This window comes from Lethenteron reissneri, chromosome 52 (genome assembly GCF_015708825.2).
Source record: "Lethenteron reissneri isolate LAM-NWPU_2019-01 chromosome 52, ASM1570882v1, whole genome shotgun sequence".
In the NCBI taxonomy this organism is placed as follows: domain Eukaryota; kingdom Metazoa; phylum Chordata; class Hyperoartia; order Petromyzontiformes; family Petromyzontidae; genus Lethenteron; species Lethenteron reissneri.
In genome coordinates, this window is record NC_083830.1 from 841,590 (window position 1) to 856,194 (window position 14,605).

The window sequence follows — 14,605 nt, forward strand, 5'->3', positions numbered from 1 at the left end:
CTCCCCCTCATTCAAGCCGTAATATAGAGAGCGAAAGTGCCGAGAACGTAAATCGCTAACATAAGAACCCGTTAATCTCTTCTCGCATCATTCATACGATGATGCGGTGAAGTTAACGTTCATACGATATTACAGTAAATGCTTCCAAAAACAATACTGTACCCAAATATTACTGTTAACTTACTTTCTATAGGAACATGAATTGCTCATACGAATATCCTCTCTCTCTCCCGGTAAAAGTGCGCTAACTATTGGGGAAATGGGTGCATTACAGGAGGAAGGCAAAATTGTATTTAATAATATTTGGACAAGTTCGGCGGGCCGGATTAAAAAGCCCAACGGGCCGTACTTTGCCCATGTTTGCCTTAGACTATACATTGTAATATTACACTATGTATTATTCTACCCACCTTACTGTATACCACACTGCTGTATATTCACTATACAATTACGATACTATATATTACCTTATACATTATATTAAACATTACACTTTTATACTCACACTCAGGCGGGGCCTGAGTGTGAGGGGCGGGGCTTGAGTGTGAGGGGCGGAGCCTGAGTGTGAGGGGCGGGGCTTACGTATGAGGGGCGGGGCCTGAGTGTGAGGGGCGGGGCTTGCGTATGAGGGGCGGGGCCTGAGTGTGAGGGGCGGGGCTTGCGTATGAGGGGCGGAGCCTGAGTGTGAGGGGCGGGGCTTGCGTATGAGGGGCGGGGCTTGAGTGGGAGGGGAGGGGCCTGAGTGTGAGGGGCGGGGCTTGAGTGTGAGGGGCGGGGCCTGAGTGTGAGGGGCGGGGCTTGAGTATGAGGGGCGGAGCCTGAGTGTGAGGGGCGGGGCCTGAGTGTGAGGGGCGGGGCTTGAGTATGAGGGGCGGAGCCTGAGTGTGAGGGGCGGAGCCTGAGTGTGAGGGGCGGGGCTTGAGTGGTAGGGGCGGGGCCTGAGTGTGAGGGGCGGGGCTTGCGTATGAGGGGCGGGGCCTGAGCGTGAGGGACGGGGCCTGGGTGTGAGGGGCGGGCTTGAGCGTGAGGGGCGGGGCCTGGGTGTGAGGGGCGGGGCTTCGAGGGTTGAGAGACGTGAGGGGGGGAAGTGCGGCGCCTACGAGGCAGCAGCAGTCAGCAAGTTGGTGGTGGTTGAGGGTTGAGTCAACTTGGCTCCTTTGTCGCTCTCGCCGCGCTTGCCTTGTGCCTCCAGGTGCCAGGAGTTGTTCGTTACCGCTGAAGCGAGGAGGAGCAGAGGGAGGACAATGAAGGGCTCGTCCACTCCCGACAAACCCCAGGCGACGGAGGGCGACGGCGCGCCCCCTCCGCGAGCTCGCGGCGCCAGGAGGCGCTGCGCCAGCTCGAGCGGCCCCGGCGCGAGTCCGGCGGGAGAAGCGCCGCGCGGACTCCGGGACAACAAGCAGGAGGAGGGCGGCGGCGGCAGCCTGAAGTAAGTGGCGCTCACCCGGGGGAGGGTGGACGCAGCGGGGCAGTGTGCGGGGCTGTGTCCTTGGGCAGCAGCGCCTGCCCACAGAGGGAACCCATGCGATACGAAGAAGGGGTGGCGCTCGGAGCGAAGCACCGGTTGATTCAAGAGTCCAGAGCTGTTACTGCCATCTCCTGGCCTCCTCGTAGTCGCACACCTTCACGTGCCATTATTCCCAGCCTGCAGCGAGCGGTCAGCAGGCGTCAACCCGCTGAGCTTCCACATGGCGTGGGCGCGGAGTAGGTGAAAGGTGAGAAGCAACTCTGGCAAATAGAAAGTTTTCCGCCTGTGGATCGACTTGGTTTCTGCCATGGCAATGTGGAATGGTCACCAATAGCACCATTGGTTGCGTGAGACACGTGGTGAGGCCCACGGCACGAGGAGACCAGATTTGTGCGTAAATGAAGGTCAGGAGGTCGTCCCGGGCCAGTGACGCCAAACTCCCGCACCCCCCAGTCTCGCCATGGCCACCAGAGTTGTAAACATCAGTTTTATTTCACATTACCAAGTAATGGGAAATACTTGTTTCCTCCTATAGACACGTTTATGAACAGGTAGATGTTTGTACAATTGACCACGCCAATCGGTGCGTTCATTCGTAATTCCAACCGAAGACGATTCCAAGTTCGTGACTTTCAAAATCAATTATTCTGACAACGGTTACCGGTTTTTCGATTATCGTTTAACTGTAATGCTCCACGCAAGCAATTCGATGCTGTATATCACGAGCTTGGTTGTCATCCAGTGCTGGAGAGGCAGCAGCGAGAATTGGTGGATCGCAAAGATCTTGTGACAACCCCTTCACGTCGGTGTTTCGGAAGTGTCATTCGCTGGCTCGCCAGGAGACGGTGGTGCAGCAAGTTGGCTAATAGCCATCTGTTTCCGTCTGTACGGGGATATAACTGTTGCCCCCTCTCACACGTGGGTTTTCTCTAGGTGCTCTGGTTTCCTCCCACTTGCATAAACAGATTAATTGGGGCTAAAATAAAAAAAATAACACTGTAACAGGATCCTCCTGAGAAATAGTCCTAGCACATCGTGTGGTTCTCCTTGACGAATAAGTAAATTTACAAAATGTATGAAGAAGCGTGACTATGATGGTGACTGATGTTAAACGTCTAGTGAGCACTAAGAGGATAACTTCTGCTTATAGGCCTGCCGCTTGCCTCCTGCACACCACCTCTGCCCAACAGCACCGATCATAGTGTCCCCACTTGGAAGGCTCTTACACTGTTCTTAGCTGTGCAGCAGCAGAGTGGCTCAGTGGCAGCACTTGTGCATCACAGCAACAAGCCCCTTCGTTCATAATCATGATGTCAACTTGTAACGCGCTGCCGAATGGTATTCGTCCACTTGCAAAGAGAGAGGATGACTCGGTGGCACGAGGAGGAACCACACACAAGCGGGAAAACAGCAGCAGTGATGCAGTGAGCCAGTGCAAACAATTGCCCAAGCTCTGTGGTCCTCTATTATAAATAATTATAAGCTAATTAATGAGTGTTTCTATGTGGAAGGAAACCAGAGCACCCAGAGAAAACCAGTGACATTGTATTTATTCTTTGGTTCTTTCGGTAAAGTCACGTATAAAGATAAAATAATAAATTAAATAATAGCATACTACGACGTTTCGATTGCAACACAAGCAATCATCATCAGGTATAAAAGAAATAGCAACACAAATCTAACCAGAAAACTATAGACAGACATATAAGCAGACAGACATCATAAAGATACACAGAGAGAGAACACGTATCGGCACAAAGAGAGAGGTCGTCTGTGACGGGGCCTTAAATATAGAAAGGGGGCGGGGGCGGAGAGAGGGAGGGGGCAAAGAAAAAATTAGCATGTCAATGAGTGGACAACGACGTGGTACGGTACGCAAGCTTGAAAATTAGGAGAAAGACACACTAAAATTAAATAACCTAGTAAAATATCGAAATGAAATGAAATGCAACACAGAGAGTCGGTCAACACACAATTAACGCATAGCCCGGTTGATTACTTATTTCAAAGATTGCTAAGTTAGAATTTAAGTGTGAAAATTCCAAAGAGAGGACACAGGCACACACTTAAATTCTAACTTAGCAATCTTTGAAATACGTAATCAACCGGGCTATGCGTTAATTGTGTGTTGACCGACTCTCTGTGTTGCATTACATTACATTTCGATATTTTACTAGGTTATTTAATTTTAGTGTGTCTTTCTCCTAATTTTCAAGCTTGCGTACCGTACCACGTCGTTGTCCACTCATTGACATGCAAATTTTTTCTCTGCCCCCTCCCCCTCTCTATATTTAAGGCCCCGTCACAGAGACGACCTCTCTCTTTGTGCCGATACGTGTTCTCTCTCTGTGTATCTTTATGATGTCTGTCTGCTTATATGTCTGTCTATAGTTTTCTGGTTAGATTGTTGTTGCTATTTCTTTTAAACCTGATGATGATTGCTTGTGTTGCAATCGAAACGTCGTAGTATGCTATTATTTAATTTATTATTTTATCTTTATACGTGACTTTACCGAAAGAACCAAAGAATAATTCCTGCAGTCACGAAAGCTCCAAAATTAAGATTCACATTGTATTTTTTCAGCTATGGAAGGAAACCATTTGACCTGGAGGGAAACCCATGCAGAACAGGATGAGAAGATACAAACTACACACACAAAGATGCCCGAGTTGTAAATCGAACCCTCACCCTTCTTGCTGGGAGGCACGAGTGTTAACCACTGCACTGCCACCCTTCTGCACCTGAAACGAATGCGTTTCGTAATCCCGGGAGATTTGGAATTTGGACCGTGGTGGTGGCTCACAGTTGTGTGGTCTGGTGAGTGATGTCATAGCACAGCTGATAGCGTCTGCTTGCAGCAGCCAGTGCACACTGTAGCAATGAGGCTTTTAGAAAGTCACCGAGAGACCGCGGAAATGGCATCATTGACTTTGTGTGAACGAGCGAGTTGCACTCGCAATATGACTCCCCACTACTTGAAAATACATCTGTGTTGATAGTACTAAAAACTAAACTATGTTTATTTTCCCAGGTAAGGCCCACTGGGCTATATAACTATTTTTCAGAAGCGACCTGGCCACAAATGATAGCTCAACGAAGTGGCTTATTACGTGGACATTTCTTGCAGCCAAATACTCTAAACGCATGTTTCTAAATGTGGAGGGAAGAACCGGAGGACTCGGACAAAAATCCACACGACCACTTGGAGAACATGCAAAACTCTAAATATACAGGCGTCAGGGTCGGGATCGAAATCACGACCTCCGTATACCAGGCGAGGTAGTTAACATCTTGCCACCATGGCACCTCTGTCGCCACTTTGAGTACTCTTAGCCACCTGACACAGCCAAAGGATTTGCCACGGTGTGCAAGCGCTTAATGCACCTATTGTTATTGTTTCAGCTCGCTCACCAAATGTAGGTTTCATTGGATTCGCGAGGTTATATTGGAGACGACGACAAACATGTGGACAAGATCCAGGAAGTCAGAATACAAATCCAGGACTTCCTGGGTTGTTGTTTGGTTGAGGATTGTAAGGATTGTTCTTCAGCTCACCGGTTTGACACTCGTTTAAGTAACAATTCAGTTATTGTTCTGTGTCAGGTGGTGGAGGGTCTTAACTACACAGATTTGGTCAGATCATTACATGGCTTCATCCAATAATATATGTTAAATCCAAAAGCACAAAGCCTACCTTTGATTTGCTTTAACGTCTAGATTTTATTCATAACGGCTTAGGATTCATGAATATTCCTTTTATTGGAGACTGGAGACAAGGGTTAAATGATAAGATTTACATTTCCACATGTTCATTTATTTATCTGAACATGGTATGAGCGTAGAGAGTTGTGTCTCTGCATGAGACTACATCTGTATCGGCTATGTCGCTGCTCTTGCCACATTGCAGGCGGTTCTCGTGTCGTGCTGATCTCAACGGCTGCACTCGGCATCCTGCTGCAACCTGGCACTGTTTTATTCTGGCTGTCTTTTTGCGATGAAGTCATATGTTGTTGTTTGTTAACTTGGTAGGTTTTCATAGCCAGTACTCTGGTCCATTTTGGCTTTGGCTGTGTAGTTTATGCCAATCGTTTTGTCATTAACCCATCACCAGCTGACAGGATTGAGTCGATCAGTCACCATCAACCAAAGGTCTGAAGTTTGATTAAATTTGGCAGGAACGTCGTTGCCATAGAGATATACGATTTCCTTAAGTTTCGCGTCTCGAGGTCAAACGGTTTTTATTTGAGAGGTCACTAAATATTTACCTCATATGGCTCCCAGATGAGACCAATGGCAGGAAAATTACTAATAGCATTTTTTTTCATGATGCCACAGTAAACAGTAAAATACTAATGGAAAACTCTGTATGTTCTATATACAAATATGTAATTTATTTTAACGTTCATTGTAAGGCATAATGTTGGTCTTTGATATTCTGCTATATCCTGTAAAAAGGTAATCTATTAAAATATTTTACCTTTTCATAAACAAACTTAACATGTATACTTGTGTCAAGATGTTCTGCGATAAAACTAGCACTGCCTTGCAATGCAAAGACAAACTATCTTGTCTGATCTCAGCATGGTAATAAATAAATAAAATATCCATGCCAATCATCCATGGAACGTTTCAATGAGTACACTGCTTTGCGATATTTGGCTAATTCCATTATTGAAAGTTTGCATGTGGGAGGAACTGGAGAAAACCCGCACAGATGAGGGTTGGCACTCAATGCGTCGCACAGAATGATTAAGGAATCTATTTCTGTACTGCCATTTCCTGGCCACCTCCAGCACCAATCCTCCTAACACCTGGTATTCCAGACAAATCCCCCTTGCAATCACTAAACAGGCTCTAACTGCTTAGCTTCCCTTTAGGCCGACTATTTAGTTTGCTGGTAAAACCGCTTAAAGTAGCAATGTGAGGTGAGCTGCCATTTAGGCCAAGTCTATACAAGAAGTAAACGCGTAAACAAACACCTACCAGAACACTCGTGTGTGAATTAAGTGTTCTATTCCTGTTGCTACCCAGAAAGTCTCAACTCTTTCAGGAGGGGCCTGCCAAGATTTAGCAGTAGGGGGCGATGTTGCTGCAATGCGTAATCTCAAATTGGGATGTTTTCGCTAAATCCCAGTTGCACTCTTGAGGTTTTTTTTTTTATAAAAGGGAGGGAACTGTAGAATATGTACAGAACAGATGGAGAATATACAACCTCCACACGGAAAGGTGTCCGAGTTGGGAATCGAACCCAGGAATTCTTGTTGCGAGGCATGAGTGTCCCCACTGACATCCTGCCTTCTGTGTTTCAGTTCAGTGCCATTTATGGGATGAGAAACTGTTTGGGACATCTTACACCCCTGTGGCAACTCCCTTCGTGTTTTAGTTTAAAAGGTGAAATAGTTATGCTTATTGATAGAGACGTCTCCATGTGTGTGGCAGACTGCTAACTGGTCTTCACCATTGTGTTTCATGCAGTTAGTGGTGACTCAAAACAAAGATTTTAACAATGTTACTGCAAGAAATGCGGCCTGGACCATTTGTATGTCCACATGCCTTCATTAGGCCACGCGTGTTTTCAATTCACACGGTATTGACGTGGCTGCGGAGTGTAATGTAGTTGAGCCAAGAGCCAAGACCAAGGATCTGGCTTTGATTGCAGAATTTAAATGGAAGAAGGGTTAATTGGGTTTGGTTGGGCGGGATGTATGATTGCTGTTGCATCAGAACAGGATTTTCTGCTATTGGTTGAACCTAATACAGTGCCCCTGTGGTCTATGAACTCCGCATGGAGGACCACAGGAGGGTATGGAAGCGGAGGAGTGTGGGGCTGCAGTGTACTGGGCTAACTGGAGTACATGTCATTATAATGATTCTCACATGTTTACCCATGAAAGCCTAACCCAGTCGAGATGTTCAGCGGGGTCGTGCCAGGTTTTTTTCAAAAGGAGGTGATGATGTTGCTGCGTGTAATCCCAATTGAGTAATTGGCAGGTAAGTTTTAAACTTTGGGATGTTTGGCTAATACCATTTGTATTGTTTTTACACACTTTGTTGAACTTGCCATGTTGTCGGTTTATATTCTTTGGAATCTTTGACGCTTAATATCTTGATCTACGAAGCCTAACGAGCTGACATTTTCTACACAGAAATCAACATATAATTACCGGTCCAACTACTACATTTGAATCGTTAAAAACTACAACTACATTTTAATAATTAATAATCGTACATTGTACCCCCCCCCCCATTTTTGGAATCACGAATGGTCGCGCCCACCTACGGCGGCAAAAGTCTCGCGTCCAATGACGACGGCTGTTGCTGGCCAGCCTGTGACCAATGAAAGAGGCGCTCGTATCGTCCAATGACGACGGCTGTTGCTGGCCAGCCCGTGACCAATGAAAGAGGCGCTCACATCGCCACTTGTCATGGCGCCGGGTTGGCTGTTACAGCGAGGGCGACAAGTATAACACATCTAACCTATATAATTCATTTTTTGTCTGTCTGTCTGTCTGTTTGTCCGTCTGCGTACGCTCCCTTCCGGGGGATTTAGCTCTCGGACCGTGGGGTTCGCCGAGATTAAATTTTGCAGGTGGGCACGCCCCCGGCCCGCGGTAAACTTAGGCATTTCCGATTTTTCGTCTCTAAACTTTAAATCGGACCGATTATCGAATTAGTGCGATTGCTCTTTATTTAGCTAAATAATTATATATTTATTTATTTAATATTGCCGGCCGGCGCGGACCACGGCGGTTGCCCCTGGCAACGGGTAGCAACAACTTCGCTGCGGGGTGGACGCCATTTTTAATTCCCGTTACAAATATGCTGCACGCATTAACACGCGACTCTGAGGTAAATTCATAAAAGTTTCACGTCCTCTTCACTCCCATTCCACCCCAATGTGTGCAATTACTATTATAGGGTCGGTAGATAATAAAATTATAGCGATTAGACAGTATTATTGTAGCGCGGGGGGGGGGGGCGTAAGGGCCCCAGTACCCACCCTCAGCCGGGTGGGCAATCTAGGCGAGGCCGGAGGCTCTGCACGGTACTAGGCCTCGACACGCAACTCTGTCAGGCGACGACTTTGTGGTATAAACTCGATATACCCAGCGTTGCCCGGGGGAAAAATACATTTAAAATCTTCTGAAAACTTTAAAACATAACATACCAATGAAAATACAACTGTGTAATTAAAATTATAAACCCGACTGCGCCAAGAATCGATTCTCTGAATCGCGAAAAGGAATCGAAGGTTGTAGATTCATTTAGAATCGCCTTATTTCCGTTTAATAAAGTTGGTTATAGAGTTGATATAAACTGCTACGAATGGGAAATATCCGGCGTTGACTGGGCTAAAATATAATTAAAAACTCCTGAAAACTTTAAAACATAATAACAATGAAATAAAACTCTGTAATTAAAATGGAAACCTCCTATGCGCCAGGAATCGATTCTTTGAATCGCGCAAGGAATCATCGAAGGTTGTAGATTCCTTTAGGATCGCGCTTAACATGTGGTGTGAGTGGTGAGGGGTGAGTGGTGAGTGGTGAGGGGTGAGTGGAGAGTGGTGAGGGGTGAGTGGTGAGTGGTGAGGGGTGAGGGGTGAGGGGTGAGGGGTGAGGTGTGAGTGGTGAGGGGTGAGTGGTGAGGGGTGAGTGGTGAGGGGTGAGTGGTGAGGGGTGAGGGGTGAGTGGTGAGTGGTGAGGGGTGAGTGGTGAGGTGAGGGGTGAGTGGTGAGGGGGAGTGGGTGAGGGGGGAGTGGTGAGGGGTGAGTGGGAGGGTGAGTGGTGAGGGGTGAGTGGGAGGGACGGGGGAGTGGTGAGGGGTGAGTGGTTGAGGGGGTGAGGGTTGGTGGTGAGGGTTTGAGTTGTGAGGGGTGAGGGCGGTGAGCGTGTGAAGGTGTGAGCTGTGAGGGGTGATCGGTGAGGGAGTGAGCGGTTTGAGGCGGTGAGGGGTGAGGGTCGTGAGTGTGAGGGGTGAGTGGTGAGGGGTGAGTGGGAGGGGGTGAGTGGTGAGGGGTGAGTGGTGAGGGGTGAGGGGTGAGTGGTGAGGGGTGAGTGGTGAGGGGTGAGTGGTGAGGGGGGAGGTGTGGTGGTGAGGGGTGAGTGTGTGAGGGGTTGAGTGGTGAGGGGTGAGTGGTGAGGGGGTGAGTGGTGAGGGGTGAGGGGTGAGTTGTGAGGGTGTTGAGTTGTGAGGGGTGAGTGGTGAGGGGTGGTGAGGGGGATTGGTGAGGGGTGGTGGTGAGGGGTGATTTGTGAGGGGGTGAGTGGTGAGGGGTGAGGGGGAGTGGTGAGGGGTGAGTGGTGAGGGGTGAGTGTGGGGTGGTGGGGGTGAGGGTGAGTGGTGAGGGGTGAGTGGTGAGGTGAGTGGTTGGTGGTGGGGGTGAGTGGTGAGGGTGAGGGTGTGGGGGTGAGTGGTGAGGGGTGTGTGAGGGGTGTGGGGGGTGGAGGTGAGGGGGTGAGTGTGAGGGTGAGGGTGAGGTGTGTGAGCGGGTGAGGGGTGAGCGGTGAGGGGAGGTGAGCGGTGAGGCGTGTGAGGGTGAGGGTGGTGGTGAGGGTGAGGGGTGAGTGGTGAGGGTGAGTGGTGAGGGGTGAGTGGTGAGGGGTGAGTGGTGAGGGGTGAGGGTGGGTGAGGGGTGAGTGGTGAGGGGTGAGTGGTGAGTGGTGAGGGGTGAGTGGTGAGGGGTGAGTGGTGAGGGTGGGTGAGGGGTGAGTGGTGAGGGGTGAGTGGTGAGGGGTGAGGGGTGAGGGTGAGTGGAGGGGGTGAGGTGAGGGTTGGGTTCGGAGTGTGAGGGTGAGGGGTGAGCGGAGAGTGGTGATTGGTGAGTGGGGAGGGTGAGTGGCGGTTGTTAGTGGTGATTAGTGAGGGGTGAGTGGTGAGGGTGAGCGTGAGTGGTGAGGGTGAGTGGTAAGAGTGAGTGGTGAGGGTGAGTGGTGGTTGTGAGAGGTGATTAGTGAGTGATGAGGGTGAGTGGTGAGGGTTAGTGGTGAGCATGAGTGGCGAGGGTGAGTGTTGAGCGTGAGTGGTGAGGGTGAGTGGTGATTGTTGAGGGTGTGATTGGTGAGGATGAGTGGTGAGTAGTGAGGGTGAGTGGTGAGGGTGAGTGGTGAGGGTGAGTGGCGGTTGTGAGTGGTGATTAGTGAGGGGTGAGTGGTGAGGGTGAGCGTGAGTGGTTAGGGTGAGTGGTGAGGGTGAGCGGTGAGGGTGAGCAGTGAGGGTGAGTGGTGAGTGGTTAGGGTGAGTAGTGAGGGTGAGTGGTGAGCGTGAGTGGTGAGTGGTGAGCGTGACTGGTGAGGGAGAGTGGTGAGGGAGAGTGGTGAGGGAGAGTGGTGAGGGAGAGTGGTGAGGGAGAGTAGTGAGTGGTGAGGGTGAGTGGTAAGTGGTGAGGGTGAGTGGTGATTGGTGAGGGTGATTGGTGAGGGTGAGTGGTGAGGGAGAGTGGTGAGGGAGAGTGGTGAGTGAGAGTGGTGAGGGAGAGTGGTGAGGGTGAGTAGTGAGTGGTGAGGGTGAGTGGTGATTGGTGAGGGTGAGTGGGGAGGGTGAGTGGCGGTTGTTAGTGGTGATTAGTGAGGGGTGAGTGGTGAGGGTGAGCGTGAGTGGTGAGGTTGAGTGGCGAGCAGTGAGGGTGAGTGGTGATTGGTGAGGGTGTGATTGGTGAGGATGAGTGGTGAGGGTGAGTAGTGAGGGTGAGTGGTTGTTGTGAGGGTGAGTGGTTGTTGTGAGGGTGAGTGGTGAGGGTGAGTGGTAAGAGTGAGTGGTGAGGGTGAGTGACGGTTGTGAGAGGTGATTAGTGAGTGGTGAGGGTGAGTGGTGAGGGTTAGTGGTGATTAGTGAGGGGTGAGTGGTGAGGGTGAGTGGTGAGGGTGAGTGGCGGTTGTGAGTGGTGATTAGTGAGGGGTGAGTGGTGAGGGTGAGCGTGAGTGGTGAGGGTGAGTGGTGAGGGTGAGCGGTGAGGGTGAGCAGTGAGGGTGAGTGGTGATTGGTGAGGGTGTGATTGGTGAGGATGAGTGGTGAGTGGTCAGGGTGAGTGGTGAGCGGCGAGGGTGAGTGTTGAGGGTGAGTGGTGAGGGGTGAGGGGTGAGGGTGAGTGTTGAGGGTGAGTGGTGAGTAGTGAGGGTGTGTGGTGAGCGTGACTGGTGAGTGGTGAGGGTGAGTGGTGAGGGAGAGTGGTGAGGGTGAGTGGTGAGGGTGAATGGTGAGGGTGAGTTGTGAGGGTGAGTGGTGATTGGTGAGGGTGAGTGGGGAGGGTGAGTGGCAGTTGTGAGTGGTGATTAGTGAGGGGTGAGTGGTGAGGGTGAGCGTGAGTGGTGAGGGTGAGGTTGAGTGGAGAGCGGTGAGGGTGAGCAGTGAGGGTGAGTGGTGATTGGTGAGGGTGCGATTGGTGAGGATGAGTAGTGAGGGTGAGTGGTTGTTGTGAGGGTGAGTGGTGAGGGTGAGTGATGAGGGTGAGTGGTAAGAGTGAGTGGTGAGGGTGAGTGACGGTTGTGAGAGGTGATTAGTGAATGGTGAGGGTGAGTGGTGAGGGTTAGTGGTGAGCATGAGTGGTGAGGGAGAGTGTTGAGCGTGAGTGGTGAGGGTGAGTGGTGATTGTTGAGGGTGTGATTGGTGAGGATGAGGGGTGAGTGGTGAGGGTGAGTGGCGGTTGTGGGTGGTGATTAGTGAGGGGTGTGTGGTGAGGGTGAGCGTGAGTGGTGAATGGTGAGGGTGAGTGGTGAGGGTGAGCAGTGAGGGTGAGCAGTGAGGGTGAGTGGTGATTGGTGAGGGTGTGATTGGTGAGGATGAGTGGTGAGTGGTCAGGGTGAGTGGTGAGGGTGAGTGGTGAGGGTGAGTGGTGAGGGTGAGTGGTGAGAGGTGAGGGTGAGTGTTGAGGGTGAGTGGTGAGTAGTGAGGGTGAGTGGTGAGCGTGACTGGTGAGTGGTGAGGGAGAGTGGTGAGGGTGAATGGTGAGGGTGAGTGGTGAGTGGTGAGTGGCAAGTGGTGAGGGTGAGTGGTGATTGGTGAGGGTGTGATTGGTGAGGATGAGTGGTGAGTAGTGAGGGTGAGTGGTGACGGTGAGTGGTGAGGGTGAGTGTTGAGGGTGAGTGGTGAGTGGTGAGGGTGAGTGGCGGTTATGAGTGGTGATTAGTGAGGGGTGAGTGGTGAGGGTGAGTGGTGAGGGTGAGTGGCGGTTGTGAGTGGTGATTAGTGAGGGGTGAGTGGTGAGGGTGAGCGTGAGAGGTGAGGGTGAGTGGTGAGGGTGAGCGGTGAGGGTGAGCAGTGAGGGTGAGTGGTGATTGGTGAGGGTATGATTGGTGAGGATGAGTGGTGAGTGGTCAGGGTGAGTGGTGAGGGTGAGTGGTGAGCGGCGAGGGTGAGTGTTGAGGGTGAGTGGTGAGTGGTGAGGGTGAGTGTTGAGGGTGAGTGGTGAGTAGTGAGGGTGTGTGGTGAGCGTGACTGGTGAGTGGTGAGGGTGAGTGGTGAGGGAGAGTGGTGAGGGTGAGTGGTGAGGGTGAATGGTGAGGGTGAGTTGTGAGGGTGAGTGGTGATTGGTGAGGGTGAGTGGGGAGGGTGAGTGGCAGTTGTGAGTGGTGATTAGTGAGGGGTGAGTGGTGAGGGTGAGCGTGAGTGGTGAGGGTGAGGTTGAGTGGAGAGCGGTGAGGGTGAGCAGTGAGGGTGAGTGGTGATTGGTGAGGGTGCGATTGGTGAGGATGAGTAGTGAGGGTGAGTGGTTGTTGTGAGGGTGAGTGGTGAGGGTGAGTGATCAGGGTGAGTGGTAAGAGTGAGTGGTGAGGGTGAGTGACGGTTGTGAGAGGTGATTAGTGAGTGGTGAGTGGTGAGGGTTAGTGGTGAGCATGAGTGGTGAGGGAGAGTGTTGAGCGTGAGTGGTGAGGGTGAGTGGTGATTGTTGAGGGTGTGATTGGTGAGGATGAGGGGTGAGTGGTGAGGGTGAGTGGCGGTTGTGGGTGGTGATTAGTGAGGGGTGTGTGGTGAGGGTGAGCGTGAGTGGTGAATGGTGAGGGTGAGCAGTGAGGGTGAGCAGTGAGGGTGAGTGGTGATTGGTGAGGGTGTGATTGGTGAGGATGAGTGGTGAGTGGTCAGGGTGAGTGGTGAGGGTGAGTGGTGAGGGTGAGTGGTGAGAGGTGAGGGTGAGTGTTGAGGGTGAGTGGTGAGTAGTGAGGGTGAGTGGTGAGCGTGACTGGTGAGTGGTGAGGGAGAGTGGTGAGGGAGAGTGGTGAGGGTGAATGGTGAGGGTGAGTGGTGAGTGGTGAGGGTGAGTGGTGATTGTTGAGGGTGTGCTTGGTGAGGATGAGTGGTGAGTAGTGAGGGTGAGTGGTGACGGTGAGTGGTGAGGGTGAGTGTTGAGGGTGAGTGGTGAGGGTGAGTGGCGGTTATGAGTGGTGATTAGTGAGGGGTGAGTGGTGAGGGTGAGCGTGAGTGGTGAGGGTGAGCAGTGCGGGTGAGTGGTGATTGGTGATTGGTGAGGGTGTGATTGGTGAGGATGAGTGGTCAGGGTGAGTGGTGAGGGTGAGTGGTTGTTGTGAGGGTGAGTGGTGAGGATGAGTGGTGAGGGTGAGTGGCGGTTGTGAGTGGTGATGGGTGAGTGGTGAGCGGTGAGGGGTGAGTGGTGAGCGTGAGTGGTGAGGGTGAGTGGTGAGGGTGAGTGCTGAGTGGTGAGGGTGAGTGGTGAGAGAGTGGTTAGTTTTGAGGGTGAGTGGTGAGGTTGAGTGGTGAGGTTGAGTGGTGAGCGTTAGTGGAGAGTGGTGAGTGGTGATTGGTGAGGATGAATGGTGAGTAGTGAGGGTGAAGTTGAGTGGTGAGGGTGAGTGGTGGTTGTGACGGTGAGTGGTGAGGGTGAGTGGTGAGAGTGAGTGGTGAGGGTGAGTGGTGATTGGTGAGTGGTGAGGGTGAGTGGTGAGGGTGAGTGGTGAGGGTGAGTGGTGATGGAGATTGGTGAGGGAGGTTGGTGAGTGTTGAGTTGTGAGGGTGAATGGTGAATAGTGAGTGGGAGTGGTGAGTGGTGAGGATGAGTGGTAAGGGTGAGTTGTGAGTGGTGAATGGTGAGGGTGAATGATGAGTACAGTCAATATGCACTGCTGTTATCATACCAGGTACCACCACCACAATATGTACTCCTCTCATCATAGCAGATACCACCA

General features: G+C 51.2%; 1 protein-coding gene across 1 annotated transcript in view; it reads left to right on the forward strand.

Moving 5' to 3' along the window:
* Nucleotides 1-1,076: 1,076 nt before the first annotated feature.
* DGAT1 (diacylglycerol O-acyltransferase 1) overlaps nucleotides 1,077-14,605 on the forward strand; it is a 42,487-nt gene continuing 28,958 nt past the window's right edge. Inside the window, exon 1 of the mRNA XM_061573464.1 lies at nucleotides 1,077-1,429. Within this exon, the coding sequence (XP_061429448.1) occupies nucleotides 1,245-1,429 (185 nt within the window). The 5' untranslated portion in view covers nucleotides 1,077-1,244. The remainder of the gene's footprint in view (nucleotides 1,430-14,605) is intronic.